General features: G+C 53.3%; 1 protein-coding gene across 1 annotated transcript; it reads left to right on the top strand.

Annotated features, from left to right (window-relative positions):
- Window positions 1-6,278: 6,278 nt before the first annotated feature.
- Window positions 6,279-19,572, top strand: KLF9 (KLF transcription factor 9). Its single transcript, XM_086629725.1, has 2 exons — window positions 6,279-6,747; window positions 19,328-19,572. The coding sequence occupies exons 1-2, from the start codon at window positions 6,279-6,281 to the stop codon at window positions 19,558-19,560; spliced, it is 702 nt and encodes a 233-aa protein (XP_086485851.1). The 3' UTR covers window positions 19,561-19,572.
- The last annotated feature ends 480 nt before the right edge of the window (window positions 19,573-20,052 follow it).

The raw sequence follows: 20,052 nt of genomic DNA, 5'->3' as shown, positions 1-20,052 counted from the left end.
GGGGGGGAGGAGGCGGGCCCGGCACCCCCGATCTAGGGCAGTTTGTTCAACTGCGGTAACGGGAGCTCGATGTTCCCGCAGAGCGGGGATTTCTGAGAACTGGGGCTGTGTCCTCAGATGAACTCGGCTGCCTGCTTCCCCCTGCCCGCTCCGGAGCCTTAAAGCGGCGATGTCGGCGATGAGGTGGGACCCACCGCTGCCGGCGCCGCACGTACGCCTGCAGCCCGCAGTGCGGAGCGGGGCTGCGGGCTGCTCGGGAGGGGCGGGCAGCGATGCCCGGCGGCCCCCGAGGTCCGGGGTCTCGGCCTACCGGGCGGAGGGGCCGAGCTGAGGTCCGTGATCGAACCCCCTGCCTGCATTGACCAGGGGAGACCCATCTCCATCCTCGGAACACTTCACGCCTTCCTCGAAGCTTTTGCATACAAACCTGATGATCTCTGGCCCAGCGTTCCCTGACGGACATGACGAAAAGCTGTTTTCACCTGGTGTCATGGTACAAGTGTTGAGAAAGCTGGGGCCGGAATGTTTGGGTAGGTTTTTTTTGGGTTTTTTTGGCATCAGTTTATGAAAACAGCATGACCTGTTGAATCAAGTGGAATCACATCCTTTAAACCTAGCTGCAAACTGAAAGCTGATCCCCAGTCCATGTTCCCCACATACGTTACATGCTGGCTTTGCCACCAGTTCATTTCTCATTGGATGTCTTCATTGCAGTCTAAGGTAGACATTCCCAAATTAACGCTAGTCTGGCTTTCCACGTTCAAACTTGAGAGTCGCACACCCATGCGCGCGCTGAAGGATGGTGTCTGATGCAGGCTGCAAAATCCATCTGGGATCCTGGGTGTGTACTCGAGCAGCTAGCCCACGCTGAGTTCAATGCTGCCATGGCTACACTGCTACCAGTCACCCAAACCGAGTTGATATCCAGATCCCCGGTGCCCACGTGGGCAGCAGTTTCACTGAAACATGGACATCCCCAGGGTACTTACCACCTGCAGAGGTAAACCCCAGGAGGGAGGAGTCGTCCTTCTTTCTGAGGTTTAGGATCAGCAGAATTGGCCACAGGTAAGGACATTAGCTGCGATTCAGGAAATACTAGAAAGAGCTCATGACCGAGACCTGTAATCAATTTGGCCGTGCAGAATATGGACGGAATTAGACCAGAAGAAGTGAAAGGTAAGAGCAGAGAAGCGTTAGTTCTCCAAGCAGTAAATGGTATGCCACACTGAGTAGTAAACAGGAAAGGAATATGTTTTCTGATGCAGCTCTGTATCCACAACGCTTGTTCTTAAAAGAAAGTTGAATTTGAGTCCTCTAATCCTCATACTGCTGGATTTTGGGGCCAGAAGTGTCTTCTCTCAGTAGACTTCTGCTGTGTTGCTGCTTTTAAGATGGAAGGGCCGGTTTGCTAGTGTAAAAACTAGTTTCAGCATTCCTACTGAGTCGTGCAAGCCTTTATATGGCAGTCAGCTGTGCTGACTCTTGTTTTCCCCTTCTGATCTACAAAAGTCGAATTTCAAGGCTTCTGTTACCTCAAATGGCTTGATAAAGTAACTTTTTGTCCACTCTATGTGTGCAGTGACTGAGATACACTTCTTCAAGAGGTTCTAACACTTCCTCCCTGCTGCACCAGGCTTTGCAATGGGCTGTTGGTGGTCTCTGATGGAAGATGTTGCTGTATTTCCCTGATAATATATGCAGGCAATCTGGGCAACACGTTGGTATGAAAGATACCACGTATGTGTAAAACATTTCACAACGTGTTCATATTTATATGACCGCTGAATTACCATTCTGTAACACTGCCGGAATATCAATCACATAACAAATTTTCAGCATGGTCACAGGCTTCAAGAACACAGGTCAGCAAACAGGACATTTATCTTGGCATATAATTTCAGCCATTTCTAACCATTGATTAGTCCTCAGCATCTTGTCAAACTGTATGGAGATTACACCACACGTAGTTTCATGGGCCCTGGAGAATGAAAGAAGTCAAAGCAGAAACTGGAATAAGGCTTGGAGCCTCTAGCCTTCAAAACAGTAGCAAATGTTAATAGAGCAGCAGGATGGATTTCTCTATTTTGTCTTGGCAGGAGGACACTGTCAGAGAAGAAACTTCTGGGGTCTGTAGAAGAGCCCAAGGAAAGCAACTGAATGAGGTTTGAAGCCGAATGACTGACTCCTGCTGGTCTTTACACACCTGCTTGCTCCTCAAAAAGAAGTCTTCTCGATCACAGCAACACTAAAGGTCATCTACAGAAAGAGGCCTTTGGAGCACAAGTGCCAGACACTTGTGTGCTGTCCTCATCCTCCAAAGAAGGGTGCAGTGTTTTAGGCTATCATCAAGTACAGGAACAGGGTGTAGGAGATTTGGGGGGCATGGAGCAAAGGAGAGCTGGCATGGTTTTCGCTCTGAAAACTTCTGCTTTCAAAAACAGAAGACATTTTTGAAAGCCTCAAAGACAATAAATAGCTCTTCTTCGTCTGCAGCCTGCCCTGTCTCACCGAACCTGTGCACACCTCTCAGCCGCAGGAAGGATGGCCACCTCCTTCACGTACACAAACACACGGACTTGGTTCTCCCTCTCCTTTGCAGGCACTTGAACCTCACTCATTTCCCCCTGAGACATCTCCCTGCCCTCCCCTCAAGCGTGAGCCCCTGGCTGTGACCTGGGGCCCCCCACCTGTGCCTTTCTCACTTGCCTGGGGGCCACCGTCCTCCTCCATACAGCCCCCCGTCATGGCTCCTGTCTGTGCACCATGCCTCTGGCTCCGACAACCAGCAGCCGCCTCAAAAACGACAGCCGACGGCCTCTGCCCCGGCACCGTCGGAGCTCTGCTCCTGGGAAGGAGCAGCCAGATGTGCCATGTTCCTCTGCCTGGGGACCATGCGGAGGGCAAACATCTGCCCATGAGGAGCTGGTCTGGAGCCGTAAACAGCGGATTGAATTTAGATTCCAGGCTTTGGGAAGCGAGTGCCGTTTGGTGCCGAAGGTGCCCAAGGTGTCAGGGCTGTATCGAAGTGCTGTAGTGGGTTTAAGCTATGATCTCTGCAAGCTACAATAATCCTCCTTGGTCAGCCTAGGTATTGCAAAAAGTTTGCTTCGCCATGAATTAAAAACTGAGCTATGGATTAAATGGGTGCTCGGAAACCAAATCCAGATGTTACCATCACCGCAGTCAAATCCAAGTTATGGCCTCTATCATCTGCATCACCTAGAGACAAAGGAGCTTGCGAGCACAGTCCCTTTCCCCGGCACATACCTACTGTTGTTCAGAAAGCGGCCGTGGTCATTTTGACATCATTTCCAAGTATAAAGTTCCACTGGCATCATTTAATAAGTGTCGTTTGGACCTAATTAGCTTGGAGTCTTGGAGTTTTGGACTACTACATACATCAAAATGAAAGGTGTTATTTTGTCTTTAACAGGCAATGTATTCTTGGATGTGTACTGGAATTATTTTAAAAGCTCGGTATGCTTCCTCATTATGGAAATGGCCACAGATTACTTTCTAGCCTTTAAACTATGTGCCAAAAGTTAGCTCAAAACAAAACAAAACAGCACGAGCAAACAAAAAAAGTTTGGCCTTTTCTTTCTTGGTTATTAACACTTCCTTCTCTGAGCTGCATAAATTAACATAAGAGGTATGTAAGGAGGATTTGTTAATGTGACGATTAGCCTTGCATTAGGCAAGTCATCTTCTGAGAAGCAACTTCGTGTCACTGAACGGCGGATGACGACATGTCCTAGCGGGAACTCTTGGACAGTGTCAGCAAAGAAGTTCTGAAAGTGCTGTGGAAAAAGCTGAGGAACGGGCAACTTGAAGTTATGTCCCCAATACCCAGATTAATGAACCAGGGGACAGCTTTCCATGGAAAATTCTATTGCCCCTCTGAAGGGAAGGTTGCAGCCACTGGTACTAAACAGAAAAAAAAAGTATTTCCATTCTGTTTTTTCTCCCCATCAGATCTGGAGATTACAGCCTCTTACTCTGCCTGATGCTTTATAAGGACCGGAGGTCAATGGACGCCAATGGGAAAAATGCTCAGAGAACAAGGCAAAAGTGACATTCATACCTTGATGGCCACCTTGTTAGATAAAATCCTCAATTTCTGTTTTCTATTTGATCTTCACCATCTTACAGATGATCCAGTTACAGATGAAGCCACTTGTTTTTTCGTTTGGGTGGTTGTTGTTGTTTTTTTTTTCTCAGCTATGATATGCAAAATTATTTCAGCCTTACACCAATTATCCATGGAAAAGTATTATTGTTGCCTGAGGTTGCACCTAGAGATTTAGCATGCTAGCATACAAAATGGCTGACATCTACTAATTTTTATTTCTTGCAGGAAGAGAGCAACACTGCCGCGTTTCTGTAGCTGCTTCCCCATTATTTCCATACTCAGTTAAAGAGATTAATAGCAATCCATAAAGCTCTTCTCCGTTTGGGCCCTGCCTGTTTTTGTGAGGAAGGATGGGCTGCAGTTGAGGACAGTGGGGCTCCATTAGGGACTCGGGGCCACTGTGGCTCGGTCTCTTTGGGCCACGGTTCACAAGAGGAGAGTAAAACTCTTCCGCCCGACAGGAATGCTTCTCCAGTTATCCAGAGATTTCACAGGCACCCTGGTTTTATTTGATTAATGCCCTAGAGAGGCCTAGAAACATTATTTTAAAGGCTGGAAACGTCGGGGTCTCTCCTGACACTTGCAGAACAGCAAAACGTATAAATTAATGTACTGCACATCTCAGTACTGCCGGTTTATGGACGGTGGCAACTTCTTTCCCCTTTTTTTTTTTTAAAGAGCGTTTGATCCAGAAAACATTTTTTCGCATCCCTCCTCGTTAACCCTCGCAATGCACCGTGAGGTCTGCGCGTTGGCTGGAGCAGAAGGGGACTGGAGGGTTGGGGGGGACACGTTATTTGGGTGGAGATGCCAGGTCCTCCAGATTCCTGGGTGGTCGGAAACGTCTTTTTAACCAGCCTCACCTCTGTGTGCGCGAACCGACCCGCAACTTTCCCGCGGGATAATTAACGCCGCGTCCCAAGGGCGCGCTCCCGCCGGGGTACGCGCGTCCCCGCGGAAGGGTCTCCCTCTGCTCCACCCGCCACCTGTTTTCCCAGGATCCGGAGGAACCGTGTGTCTCAGGGATGACCACGAAACGGCGTCGGGTTTCTCCGCACGCTTCGCGGGGCGGACGGACTGCCGGCCCGGGGACTCGGGACGGGGCTCGCGGCACGGTCACCGAAACCCCGCTCAGGTGGGGCCTTCCGCCGGCGCGGGCGAGGGCCGGGGGTCGCGCTGCCCCGCCGCTCCCCGCTCCCGCGGGGAGCGGCGGGGCAGCGCGACCCCCGGCCCCCACCCCGGCCCCCGGTGGGCGGGGCCAGGCGACTCGCGGGCGCCCGCCGGGTTTACAAGTGTTGCGCACTCTTCGGGAGCCTCGCGCTGATTGGCGGAGACCTCGCCAGTGACATCAGCCGGCTCACTTTCCATTGGCCGGCCCGGTTGCTGGGACCGGAGGGCTTCCAGGGAGGCAGTTAACCCTCTCGGCGCCGCACCGCGCCGTTCTCCCCCCAAGCCGCGGACCCCACAGCGGGATGGCGGCGCGGTCGCTTACACAGGGCACGCGGTCGGCGGCACCCGACCGGCGGCGGGGGCAGCGCCGCGGCGCACCCCCCCCCCCCCGCCTCGCTGGCGGCGTCGCCCTTTTTAAGCGGGCGCGGCGGGGCGCCCGGAGTAGCACGCGGCCTGGGGAGGGAGCGCGAGGATTGGCGGGGCGGCCGCCCGGCGGACACACCCCCCGCTAGAAAAGAGGCGCCGTGAGTGGCGGGGGGAGAAGGTAAACAGAGCCGGCCGGCCCTGCCCGCTGACCGATCGGGGGGGGGCGGCAGGGGGCTCCGAACCTGACGTGATGGGACTCGGCGCGGCCGTCCCCGGGCAGGAGCACGCGGGCGGCGGCGCGGCGGGCGGTCTCCTCTCCCCCGGCCCCCGCGCCGGACCCGGGCCGGCCGCGCGGGCGGCGGGCGGCGCTCCCCCCCGCCGGCTGCGCGCCGCCTCCGGGGGGCGGCGGTGAGGGACCTGCCCGGCGCCCCCGCTATTTATTTCCTTCCCCCCCCTCCCCCCCGCCCCGCTTCTCCTCCGCGCCGCAGAGACCCCGCCGCCGCGGGCGGGCCATGGCTGGCGGCGGCGCGGCCGGCCCGGCGGGCGCGCACTAAGAGCGCCCGGAGCTTCCCCCCACCCACCCCCGTCCCGGTCGTCGGGGCGCGGCCGCACCATGTCGGCCGTCGCCTACGTGGACTTCGTGGCGGCGCAGTGCCTGGTCTCCATCTCCAACCGCTCCGCCGTGCCCGAGGCGGCGCGGCTGAAGGTGCCGGGCGAGGGGGAGGCGGCCCGGGAGCTGCGCGACCCCCGCGACGCCTGGAAGGACTACTGCGCCCTGCTGGCCATCGCCAAGAGCCTGCTGGAGCTGAACAAGTACCGGCCGCTGCCCGCCCCCTCCGTCTGCAGCGACAGCGTGGAGAGCCCCGACGAGGACGCGGGCTCCGACAGCGACGCGGCCACCGAGCCGGGCTCCAGCCCGCCCCGTAGCCCGCCGCCGGGGCCGCCCCCCCGCCTGCGCGCCACCGGGGCCGCCCCCAAGGGGAAGCTGGCGGCCGAGAAGCGGCACAAGTGCCCCTACAGCGGCTGCGGCAAGGTCTACGGCAAGTCCTCCCACCTCAAGGCGCACTACCGGGTGCACACAGGTCAGCAGCGGCGGGCGGAGGGAGGGGGAGCGGGGAGGGAGCGAGCGCCTGTCCTCGGATGAACCCGGCCGGCGGCGCGCCCGGCGTCCCCGCGCGCCCCGCCGCCCTGCCTTTCCGCTCTGTTTTTATTTATTTATTTATTTATTTTTCCTTTTCTCCCCCCCTTCTGTCTTCCGTTTCTTCCCCTCCCTTCTCTCCCTGCCGCCTTGCCGGACCGTCGCCCCGAGTCCGGCGGGAATAGGCGGCCGCCCCGGGCGGGGCTGCGGCAGCGCCTCCCGCCGCGCCCTGCCTGCTGCCCGCCTGCCCCGGCCGGGCGGGCAGCGCGGTGGGGGGGGGGGGGGGGGGCGCGGCAGCTGCCGACCGCCGAGGAGGGGCACAAACTTGGCGTGGCCGAGGCAGCTCGAGGGGCGGCTCCCGGGACCGCACTCCCCAAGCCGGTGCCGCAGCACCCGGCCCCGCTGTCGCTGGCGGCAGCGGCACCGGCTGCGCTGGAAGACGCCGAGCCCGCTCGGGGCGTCGGTGGGGAGATCACCGAGCCGGCGGGAGTCGGTCTCTCCGCCGGTGTAGGCGGGCGAGCATTGGGCACGTAGCGGGGCAAGCGGGGGGCAGGCGAGTCGCCGCCGCGCTGCGGCCGGGCGTGCGCTACTCGCGCCCCCGCCCCGCCGCCGCTCCTGCCGTCGGAAGCCGCGTTTCGCTCCCCGCCCGCCTTTGCGGAGCCGCCTCTCAGCGTTGCTTCGCGGCGGGGGAGCCGGGCGCCCCGGGGCCGCGGTGCCGGAGCAGGGGGCGGCGGTGCTGCCGGCTGCCGCCGCGCCGCGACTCGCCGAGGGGCGGGGTCGCCTCCCTGGCAGCGCGGTGGGCTGCACCTCGGGGTTTCGCTGGCACACCCCCCTCCAGCGGGCGAAGGACCCCAGCTGGAGGGGAACGCTTGAGAAGCGCATCACCGAAGCACCGGTGTCAGCCCCGCGGGCTCCCGGTGGAGCAGCACCGGCGGGGAGCCGGGTTACCCTCCCAACCGTGCCGGCGCTGCCCCGGCGCGGCTCCTACGGCCGAGGGGATTTGGGGCGCCGTCTGCAGCTCTATCGCGGTGCCGGTTATCGCGACCCAGCTTTTAGCGTGTTCCGTAAGGGCTTCGCTCCTCAGGCTGTCTCCGCCCGTACCCCTCTCCACGGCCGGGTGCTTCGGAGGGTGTGGCAACATGGAAACCTTGGGGGGGGGGGGGGAACCAACCAAAAAAACCTGCAGCAGCAGCAGTTGGTACTTCCTCCGGCTCTGCCTAAACAGGGGACAGCGGTTGTAGACTTTTCTATTTGTTTGGGCTTTTTTTTAAAAAAAAAAAAAACAAAACACACCACACCTCTAGTGCAAGTGGCTGACACACAAACCTTTGTGTGTATGAATTGCAGTTGGGGTCACAGTGCAGTACGAAAGGCTGCTTTAAAATTGGTCTAAATTAAAGGGTTGTGTGCGAGTATGGAAGGGAGCGGATCAAGGGAGGCAGATGCTGCCGACACTTATTTTGCGTGCTTAATGTCTGTTCTGTAGATGGCGGTTCTTTCCTGGGTTTTGCCTGTCGGCCCTGGTGGTAAGTGGTGAAGTACAAAACGGGTTTGTCACCCAGCGAGACATTGCTGTAGGGTTTAATGCAGCCTGGGTAGGGCACAGCCACACCTGAGCTCACCTAAGCATGTGTTGCTCTGGCCTTCCTCTGTGCCGAGGCGTACGTGCACTGCGGAGCGGGAGACCTAGTGCTGGCTGCCTACCTCTGCCCTGCTGGCAGATCTGCTGGGTGCTCAGCTCCAGAGATCTGGGGGAGGAGGATTACGCGCTGCGGTTAGACAGCTAAGACCGCCTCCGTGAGCCGGGAAAAGCGGATGGGTCAGTGGTGACCCTGTACTGACCTCAGGACCGGTGCCAAGGATTGCCGTGTTGCCCGCTCAAAGACGGCAGCTCAGATGCTCTTTTGGAGGCCGAATGTAACTGGTGCCTTGCAAAGCGTTGGCTCACAAGTGACAAAGAAAATGCGCCAGCATCGTTTTCGCTTACTACCATGCTCAGATGTTCACCCCGCTCTGGGAACCGAAATAGACATCAACTGGGATAGCATTCTGGGCGATGACATGTAAATTAATGTACTGTACAACCCACACGGCTTGCTGTGAGCAGTGGTGTTATTAATAAGTGTCTCCTGAAGTGGCGTGAGGTTTAGCGTGTGCTGCTCACGAGTGGGCGGCCGTAGATCCAAGGATGAGGGGTTTGACTCAGGCACGCCGATACACCGTCACGGTAGTTGTGTGTGATTAAAGCCACTACAGATGTCCAGCAGTAATGAACTTCCAGAGCTTCCTAATGTGAACAGTTAATTGCAGCTAACTGAAATGCTAAACGATACTGCTAATGTTAATTATTTTTATAGATGGCGGAACAATTCCTTAGCAACAGTGGGATTCAGTGGGACCTCTGGAGTTATTCGTAGCTGTGTATTGTGGAGTGTTAATACTCCCTTCTTAGTACTGTTTTTGTTCCTTTTTTCTCCCTCAAATAATTTTTCTCATTTATCTGAGCTGCTTGAATCGTTTTCATCTACCTGCCGTTTTAAATCAGACCACCAACTGGGTTTCATGGTTCTGTGTAGCCTTTAGCGGAAGTAGGTACGCAGCTACCAGTAGAAGCTTCCTGGTCTTAAATTTTTTATATTTAATCCTAGTCTTTCTATCTTGGAAGATGGCTTTGGGATTTCCATTCACAGCCATGAGCTTGCATGTAGCCACAGTTCTCTCTACTCATGGATACTAACCAAGCAAGTCGGAAAGCTCTGGATACTGCTTTGTGCTGTGTAATGGTGTGAATCTGAAAACTCACCAGACCATCTTTGGTAAGCAGCTGCAAAGCAAGAAATGAAATACCAAAGGAAGGTAGGAGACCAAAGACTTGATGCTCAGAGGTTACATGTCTGTATCTTCTTAATAATTCTTCAGACTTCTTGGTTCAAAGGCATTCTGTATTTCGGAGTCTGAAAATATCTGAATAACCATTTACTTGAAGCTTGGACCTTTGATGATGACTCTAGTTTGATTTCCAGAAGACCCATACTAGCCATCCATCAGAAATTATCTTGTGTTGATCTTAACAGAAGGCGGCCAGCGGATGGCACTGCTCAAACAGCCCCCGTGCTGGTGCCGCCAATCCCACTGACCCCAGTGTGAATCGGTAGAGCAGGATTTGTAGAAGGAAGCCTGAGCTCTGCCTTTTTGCTGGGGGGAAATAGTCCTTTCATTCCGCACCAGGCCCCTGGTGTTCCTGCCATACGATCAGGCACTCCTTCATTCCGTCACGCGTGTGTGCCTACATTCAAAACATATTGATTTGCAAAGGCCTGGGGATACAAGGACAAGCATGTTACTGAAACCAAATTATTGGCTCCTCTGTCCCTTCACTACCATCGAAAAATAACGTAGAATTTGTTATTAAAGTTTTGATGTCTTGAGCAGGAAGGGCATCACAGGTAAGGTGGTTCTGCGTGAGCTGTTTCCAGTAGCTTCTTGGAGGTGCGTGGTGCTTGGTGCAGGAGAGAAAAGCCAATGTTATCCCCAATGACTCGCAAGCCAAAAAAATGTTTTTTGGGAAGGCAGGTAGAGGAATAGCTCTACAATGTGACCATACCTTAGGTTTCTCCATCCCTTTTTGGATGGTGTTATGGGAGTACAGGACATGTAAACTGTGAAGTGTGGCAGTGGTGGGAGGAGTTAGGAGTGGTGTGTCTGCTCGGGAGTCTTGAGCGTTGAGATGGCATGACCAAGTCTTGCAGTCTTTCTCTTCAGAGCATAGAAGAAAGCCCAGATGCATCTGCAAGACGTGCACAAGACCCGAGCCCTGGAAGCAGTGCAGAGGTCAGGAGAAAGCAAGGGAACTCTGCTGACCAAGAAAATGACAAGTAACAGTCATTTTTAGAGGTTTGATTATGGCCGGTAATGTGTAGGGCTATTATTAGCATCAAAGATGGGGGTGGGGGGAGCAGCTTAATGGAGAGGAATGTGCAGGCCAGAGGGTTTCCAGGGAAAATGAAGGCATATGAGAGTAAACAAGCAATCTCAGTCGAAAAGCTTGGGCAGGAAGTGTGGAGCAAAGGGCAAGATACTGACAGGGAGAGGGGGAGAAACTGGCAGGAGAAGCGAACTATGGAATGTACGTTTGCTATGGTGGTGTGAATACAAGCCAGTTAAAGGGCACGTGGCTGCTGAGAGCAGATCCTCCTGCTCAGGCAAGAGGGACAGAGTAGGTACCGTAGGGCTAGTTTGTGAGATGCTTCCTCATACAGGACCTGCAGGACTTAACTTGCCTGGGGAGGCAAATCCCAGATGCTTCTCAATACATGGTGCTGTGAATCAACGGGAAGTTCACATCTCTATCAGACACCCTTAATTAAGAGGTTAGGCACACAAAAACAAAATGGCTAGGATTTTCAGCCATTGGTTGGTTCAAACAACACCAAGAGTTGCATCGGGCAGCTGATGCACCCTGGAGCTCTCCTGGCATTTGGCTTTCACTGGTGCGTGGCGGCAGAGGTGTGGACCCCGTAGGTCGGCAGTCTGCACAGTCAAGCTGAGGAGCATTTTGGGTAGAAAGGAAGGATAAGTGCTGCATCTACCTAGTTCTGTAATCAAGGTACCACGGCATCAGTCCAGCCCCCATACCAGTTTGGTTTTAACTGTGCTGCTTTGTTATTTGTGTTCTAGATTATCACTAGCCCGACAGACTGCACAGATACTGATATATATGAGATACAAGATGATCTCTAAGGTCCCTTCCAGCCTATGCCATTCTATGATATGTTGACAATCCTCTGCTTGCTGGGAGCTTTTTTGGGTATTTTGTGGGAGCATAATCTGAAATGTAGCATTTTAAGCCCCTCTTATCCAGCTCATGCAATGTCACTTTGCCAGATGCTTTAGAATAAGACTGAAGAGGAGCAAGTGGAGCCAGCAGAACGTTTTTTGCTAAATTGAGACCTTCATCTGAAATGCTCATTCTCAGGGGTTAATGCAAATGCGCAGATTGCTGGCGTTCTAATGGGCATGTTTCCAAGTCTCAGAGAAACATGATCATACTGACTTGGAAGCTTTGCCAGCTGAGTAAGGTAGGCAAAAATCCTCAAGATTAAGTTCAATGTTGCCTGACTCCCAGTTGGTTGTGTTTGTTGGTTTTTTTCTGCTACAAAATAAAAACAGTAAGTAGGTCTAAGTGTCACAGTGGGAAAGCACTCCAGAAAGATTCATATATTAATTGAGTCAACGTGAAGAAGTGCAGAAGCAGCGAGCAGGCATCACCCACAAGAGTGCAACTCCTGTTTCCTGATGGGTGTATTGAAAATGCAGCTTTACCGAGTTCCTGCACACTGTTGTGCTGTGGCTTCGAAGACTGTGTGGCGGGTGTCACCTGCTCTTGTTAGCTCTGTGTCCTGCAGCCCCAGCTGTTCGGATCCCTGCAGGAACCATCGTTCCCCTTAGCTGGCTGCTGTGCTGTTGTGCACCAGGCTGCTGCGTGTGGCCTCGCACAGCTCCTGAACCTGCAGCTGGAAGAGCAGGGAGGGGTCACGTTAAGATTAAAAAGCCAGACTTTGGGGTAGCCATGGCAAAGCACCCTTCAGATAGTGTTTGCTTGTGATAGCGTAGCTCACCACCTGTGTTCAAGTAATGATGACTCTGAATAGCCTGAGAGCACTCTATAAATACCTTAAACTTGAAGGAAGAGGCTGTTGAAACATTGGCTAATAAATTCACAGTGAAATAACAAATTACATCATGTTTCTGAATGGTTGTAAAATTGCATTCCTCCTTCCCCTGCCAAAGCTGTTGCCCCTTAGCGAGCATCTAATCATTCAGAGAGGACAGGAGCCTCAACCCAGTGCTCTTCAATCCCAGGTAAGTGCCCTAAGAACCAGGCTAGGAGTTGCTCTCTCTCCATTGCTCGGTTAATATTTAAGTATTACTGCACGACGGTGGAAGTTCAAATGGAGATAAGATAGGAAAGGAGAAGAGGCAGGAACTTGTCCCACGTACCTAAGAGTGTACTGCTGAGGGCACTCCTCTCAGCTACGAAACCGTGGGTTTAACTCTCTGGTGAGCTTTGGGGAGGTCTCTCCTCTCCTAGGTGACTTTCCCGATTCGTATGTGTGTGTATATCTCATGTGGATTGATATATAGGTAAGGTCAGTTTATGGAAATAAAAAGTGAAACTGATTTACGGGCTATAGGAACAGGGGCATCTGCAGAACTCCCATTCTTTGTCCTGTGTGCTACCAGGAATGTCGTGGGATGTAGTTGATGCTGAGCACAAGCTAATGGTGGCTCTTCACAGGTCTTGTCTGGAGTCTAAAGAGCTCCTGGAGCCCTGGCTTGCTTTAAATCCCATATGGATATAAAGCCATTTCAGATATTTCTGGTCTTTGCTCTCTTGCTTCACCTGACCTTTTCTGCCTGTTTCTTCTCCCCACCCTCTACCACAAACAGTTTGTTTCTTCTTTCTCTGTGATCTTAAACTCTGTGTCCAAGTTGCTTTGCCTGATGTAAGGCAGGTCCACTTTACTTTATTCCATTTCCATTTTATTCTGAGTACAGTAAATTATTTAGCTTTTTTGCCCTCCTCTGGGACATTCCAGATTTTCCCATGCTAGTCTTGTGCAGGAAGGGTTTCTGAAAAAGAACACAAGAGTGGGCATTAGCAGACTTGTTAATAGTACAGGTAGTACTGGTATCCTGATTCATCATCTGCCTTCTTCCTTCAAAATGCTGCTTTAGATATGGATGACTAAGGTTAGGAGCTGCAGTTTGTGGTGGCTTTAACAAAGATTAATTTGTTTGGACAAACAAGGGATAGAGAAGTTCTGAGTGACTTTTTCTTCTGGGAGCAGGGAGGCTGTGTTTCAGAAAGCTGAAGGCAAAGTTGATGATCACACACTTGGGCAATTCTCTTGTCATGTAGCAGGGCATGCACCAGGACTGGAGCACGCTGAGCTTCTGTGGTGAAATGAAGTACTAATTTTACATGAATTACTAAAATTGTTTGAGCATGGATTTCACAGAAGACATTCAAGATTGTTGATGGTGTGGATGGAAGTCTGGCCGAGGTGAGTGGTTTGCTAGTCTCACATGGTCTTCCTCGCTGACGAGGTTGGCCACAGCCATGAGTCCAGAATCTGACGTCAGTACTAGCTAATGCAGAACAGTTTGCTGTCAGATAACCCTAATCGCAGAATCGCAGAATGTTAGGGATTGGAAGGGACCTCAAAAGATCATCTAGTCCAGTCCCCCTGCCTGAGCAGGACCACTTAGGTCAGATCACACAAGAACGTGTACAGGTGGGTTTTGAACATCTCCAGAGAAGGAGACTCCACAACCTCTCTGGGCAGCCTGTTCCAGTGTTCTGTCACCCTTACTGGGAAGAAGTTCTTCCTCATGTTTAAGCGGAACCTCCTGTGTTCCAGTTTATATCCATTTCCCCTTGTCCTGTCATTGGATGCCACTGAGAAGAGCCTGGCTCCATCCTAATGACGCTGCTTCATGCATTAACTAGAAATCCAAATGGACTGTAGCTACAGCTGTGTGAATGGGCACCATTAGACACCCTTGACTGACCTGTGCTGTTAAAGGTGAGACCACCAAGCACATGGTAGGATTGTGCTGCTTGGTATTCCTAGCAACTATTTTAAGTATCAAAACTTCAGAACGGTTCAGAATTTGACTTCTGGGGTGTGATGTCTGTGCACAACTCCCACTGACATGGCACGGCTGGCCAGTGCCTCCTGCTGCAGGGACCTCCACCCTGCCCACGACACCTGCCCTGGCACCCAGCGTGACTCAACGGCAGCAGTCAGAAACCTGAAGCAGCTGATGGGAAAGAGGGAGAGGAAATCACACAAATATGGAAAGCCCAGCTAGTGTGATCTCTGGCTGCCAGGTGAGAGCAAAACCACTGAGCAGAACAAGACTGGCATAACCAGCTGTGCATAGTGCAAATGAGAGAATCTAATCCTCGCCTTCATCTTCCCAGATTGTCCTGTACCTCTGTGGCTGCTGGAGCTCGAAATTTCCGAAGAAATCTTGGTACCCTAGGAACAACTGGTCCTAAACCACAATCCTTAACTTAGAGATGATAATGACAAGCTTCCCCCTGCCCTGATCCCTCTCAGCCACCACTGTTGCATGTCTTAGTATCTCCTAAAGTATGACAGGTTCTATAGGTGGATGTCAAGAACACGGTCCAGCTTATTGTAAGACAAAAAAAAGAAGGCAGGCATCTTCTTTGCTGCAGAATAGCTGCTATCTCAGGTCTCTTTCACTTTTTTCTCCACCGTGTGTTGCTTGCCCCACACATTCTGAATGAGCAATTTCCTGTGGGACACTGGGTTTTGACTGAGTGTCAGCAGGCAAGATATTCTGGTGAAGATGGATATTACAGACATCTATGCATCCACATCTGGGCAGAGAGAATGGAGGCCTTTCAAACAACCTTTTTCTTCCTCTGCTGATATACTCCAAAATCAAATTAAAACACATGGCAACCACAAGGTACAGATGCTGGTGTGAAACAGCACAGTGCAAGATCAGCCCTGAGGATGCTAGATACCATGTGCCTAAACCAAGAGCTTCTGCAGTGCCTAAACTGTGGCCACCTGGTCTGGCCACGGACACTGACTTGGGAAAGGCAGCAGACAAATGGGTTGCAGCAAGGGGTTGGTTCTGCCAGCATGCAGGACTAAGCATCACAGGACGATTCAGGTGTTAGAGTGTTGCTTTCAGCAAGTATTTAGACTGCTCTGACATCCTTAAAACCACCACTCAGCAGATGCTTGCACATCCAGGTGTCCGAGTGTCTCAAAAGACCAGATGCAGAACCACCTGCTAAAACCCACTGCTGCTGAGAGCCTAAATCCCAGCGAGGCACAGACTTGCTGTTACCCCCATCTGACACAGCATCAGATGCAAGGGATATCCTTACAGATTTTCTGCCAGATCACAACCTCCCCTGCCTGCCTTTGGGGCTTTCTTTGGGTGATTGTGCCTTCTTATATATATATATATAAAAATTATTTACCTCTTGTATCTCTTGTGTTCAGATCCTATCACACATAGTTTTAAGGAATCATGATGCACTATTGGCGGTTGGTTCCCTGATCCCTTGATGGAAATCACATCTAAGGCATATCTTAAAACTTAAGTAGCATACTGCCACCAAACGAAAGGGCGTATAATAGCACCTTGTTCTGATGGTTTCTTCTGTGTGTTTCAAGCTTCAGCATCACTACTCCCAAAACTAAAGGGGAAAAATCATATGGAAAAGATGTTTCTTGACTGAGACATGACACAGAAACCCCTGTCTCCAGATGGAGGCAGCACTGGCTTGCACTACAGCTCTGTGTGCCATTGCGTGCCTGGCTGCGTATCAGCTGCAAGACCTGTTTGCTCTGCGGACTTTTCCACAAACATCTCTGCTGCCTTGGAAAATAGCATGTCAAATGCAACCAGCAACCACAGCGACCAGTTTTGCTGAGTTGGACCATCATCACGCGTCATCAGGCGTCCCTGCCTTGCCTTAAAAGCCTCCTGGATGCACGCTCCATCCCTGCTCTGCACCCATTAAGTCCGTCACTGAAGCACCATTCCTCTGGGCTGGTGTCATCCCTTATGGCTTTGTGACCGAGGGGAGCAGCAGATCTTCAGGCTCGGAGACAACCCCCGAGGGTCTGGGAAAAAGCCTCCCTCCCCCTTGTCTCTCTGCTTTGAGAAGTCTGGAGTTTAATGCGTCCCGGTGCTGGGGATTATGCCTGGCCTACTTTCATAAACGTGCTTCCAAACCGGCTGTGACAGCCTCTGTGGGCTTGTATGGCCGAGGTGGTGAAGCCTTTCTCCACCGCTGTGCCCAGGGCTCGGCAGCGGGTGCTGGTGATAGCCCTTGTGCTTCTGTGGGAGCGCGGCTGCTTGTCTCCAGCAGCGATCTCTGCTGGGTGCGCCGTCCCAGTGCGCAGTGGTTCTCCTGTGGGTAGCAGGGCATGCCTCTGCCGTGCCAGGCTCCCTGTGGCCTTTGGCGCTCCTCCACCAAGCTCAGGGCTGGTTCCCAGGAAGCGCAGTGCCCAGCGTTGCGGCAAGCCCTGCCTTTTCCCATCACCCTGCGTAACCTACAGGCGCTTTCCCTGGCACATGAAGTGGGTGTGCAAGGTAGGGATGGTGAAGGTCACACTGCTCCCCTCTTGTTTCAGAGGGAATTCCAGTAACCAGGCTCCATTTTGTCTTCCCATCTGCAGTTCTGTGAGGGCAGGGGAGGGGGGAAGCCCTGTTTCTCGAGGGCTACATGGGGCCAGATTCAAAACATTGCTTTTAGGCACCTGGTTGGGTACTACTGTGCCTAAACTACAGACATTGCACCCCAGAGACTGCGATCCACGATACCCAGCCTGGGCACCTGGTCTCCCTCTAGTACAGTTAGGCACTTCTGCAGGCTGAAGAGCTGTCCTGAGGTAGATGGTTGGAAATGTGGCTTCTGAGGATGGGGCAGGATACCTGAGCTGCTCCCACGGCTCTGGGCTGTTAGTGCCTGACATAGAGCCATATGCTAGATGCCGCCACCCATGCAAGATGTGTAGCACTTCTGCATTCCCAGGGGGAGCTAGGAAGCTGTTCTGCTGCTGCCTGCTTCCAGGAGCTGCAACAGAAACCATGAGACAGACAGCAAAAGGGCAGTGCAAGTGAGATGCTTGCCTGGTGTGCCGAGGGCAGGTGCTGGGCAGGGCAAAGCCCAGGCAGGATGGTGGGCACGGATGCGAGTGCTCCGTATGGCTCCCGGTGCTGCTCAGCCGGGTGGCTGCGGTCGTGGCCTTTGTGCATGTGTAAGCCTACGTACCACTTTAATTAATTTCTTTTATACGAGCGGTAGCTGTTCGGAAAGGCTTTTCCAGCCGTGTTCAAAAGCGTGCCGCAGGCAGCCAAGAAACCTGTTTATAAAAAGAAAATAAAATAGCCCCAGGTCAGCGTGTCTGGCAGCTGTGCCTCCCCCAGGCTGAGGCACTGGTCTGGCTTGGCTCCCTCTGCTCCCTCTGCATCCTCCTGCCCTGGCCGAGGATCGGCATCGGGAGGTGCGGGGGGAGCAACTGGGGGCCGCTGGCACCTGCGCTGTCCCGCTTGCCTGGGGCAGCTCCGCGGCGTCCTGCTCGGTCTGGGAGGGCACAGCCGCCTGTCAGGGAGCACCAGATCATCAGGAGCCTCAGCCATGGGACAACTGTATTACAGCAGAGGGGCTCACAAGGGCTTTCGGGGCCTGTGGTGCAGCTGATCATTCAAGCCTCCAGCCTTTCGCCACTGCTGTTGTGTGCTGTGTCCAGGGGGGACTCCAAGGCACTCTTCTTGTCAGTGACTCCTTCTTCTGTGATCTGCGAGTGTAAAGCGAGCTCGCCTGTTGTGCCACACTTCACAGTACCAAGAAATACCGGAGTTCTTGAGTTTCTTTCCAACTCTTCAAGTTGGAAAACTCCTGGGATAGTTTTTATGTTCCATGGTTGACTATAAATAGCTGTCACATAGCTGTCATTTATATTCCCTTCAGGAGACTCTTAACAAAGGGAATTAAGGCATCAAACTGCAGCAGCTGCATGATGTCTGTGACTGAGAGCTTCGGTGTGAACGCAAATCCCTCTGATTTCGGTCTGTGCCGTGGACTAGGGTCAGCCTTGCTGGTCAGGAGGCGTCGAGTCTGTGCCCATTGGCGAAGCCTGTGCGACCCGCCGAGGTGAACTGCAGGGATGGGGGGTGCCAGGAACAGTGAGTGCTGTTCAGCCCTTACACCCTTGTTTTCAAAAGCAAAGGTGCGCTGTGGTTTAGATTAAGGCGTTTGGTTTGGTTCTTCACTGTAGTAGCAAACGTTTATATCGACAGAGCTGTGAATAATGAAGTCGTTTTGCTGTCCTCAAAGCAGCCATCTAAGAGCCTGAGGGGAGACCTTTACTCTGTCGAGCAGCTTGGATTTCTGGGGGAAGGGAGGAGAGGGGGGCATGGGGCTTCCCTCCGCAGCCACAGCGGTTTTGCTCTACGCGTTTGCAGCCCCGAGGCTGCACCACTCTCCCCGGTCCCTCCCCACTCAGTTCTCCTGGCCTGGAATGACTTGTCCTCTGTGAAGGATTTGTTTTGGCTTCTTTTCTTACAGTTACAAATGATTTTATTCAGCAGAGTGGAAGCGTCAGAGGAATAATACTGGCGCTCCTTCCCCAAACCGCTGTAGTGAGCCCGACGTGAAAAACGTACAGGCACAGGCAGAGCTCATCTGTTGTTTTGACAGTCTTTGGGGTCACGTAAGGTTCTGCACCAGAGTGCGAGTTTCATGCGGTTAGAAGGTTTTTTGGCTTCTGGTGGAGGTGAGACTGAAACCTGATGAAGCGAGTCATCAACAACTCCACAGACGCTGGCACCACGGCAGGAAACAAAAGCAGCTTTTTCCCCTCAGCAGCATGTTCCCCGGCTCTTCAGCGAAGCCGGTACGTGCCGACCTGCATTACTCCCGCCCCCCTAAATCTCTTGTCGTCCTTTCCTCCCCACAGGCGAGCGACCGTTCCCCTGCACATGGCCCGACTGCCTTAAAAAGTTCTCCCGCTCCGACGAGCTCACCCGGCACTACCGAACCCACACCGGCGAGAAACAGTTTCGGTGCCCCCTCTGCGAGAAGCGGTTCATGCGGAGCGACCACCTGACAAAGCACGCCCGCCGCCACACCGAGTTTCACCCCAGCATGATCAAGCGATCCAAAAAGTCCAGCTCCGGCAGCTCCTTGTGAAGGCAGGGCTGGCCCAGGGAGGGGAGCAGGGGGGAGGTGAGCCGCGGCGAGGATGCAGGCAGCGGCGCCGGAACACGAGCATCTGCCGTGGCACCGGTTGCCCTCGCCCTCCGAAAGCACATGTAGCCGATGTTCGAAAAAAAGCAAGTACTCCGTGCCTCCCTCCCTGTCCTCCACCTCCCCGCCCTGTGCTGGGAACAGCGGTCTGGAGCAAGCGAGGTGAGAGAAGAGGGACGGGGTGGCCAGCACAGGAGGCGACCACCTCCTCTAATGCAAAGCGTTGATGCTGGTGTACATACGTCTGACTGGATGGTCCGGCCTGTGCCACCACAGTAGCGTGACCCCCAGGTCTTTGTGATTGCTGTGTCATGAACATGTTTTGTTGAACGGTGTAATGCTGCTTGTATTTAGAGTTTGTCGAGTAAAACCACTTTCCGAGACACGTAAATAACTCTCGGATAAAAACTCCATAGCACATTGTAGAAGTGGGTT

This window comes from Tauraco erythrolophus, chromosome Z, assembly GCF_009769465.1.
Source record: "Tauraco erythrolophus isolate bTauEry1 chromosome Z, bTauEry1.pri, whole genome shotgun sequence".
Taxonomy (NCBI): Eukaryota; Metazoa; Chordata; class Aves; order Musophagiformes; family Musophagidae; genus Tauraco; species Tauraco erythrolophus.
Note: the sequence above shows the minus strand (reverse complement) of the source record. Positions and strands in the feature narration are given on the sequence as shown.

Excerpts from the sequence above, each read along its gene's own strand:
- KLF9 (XM_086629725.1), top strand. The coding sequence starts at position 6,279 with ATGTCGGCCGTCGCCTACGTGGACTTCGTGGCGGCGCAGTGCCTGGTC. Across the intron at positions 6,748-19,327 it reads GCACTACCGGGTGCACACAG|GCGAGCGACCGTTCCCCTGC; the intron begins GTCAGCAGCGGC and ends TCCTCCCCACAG.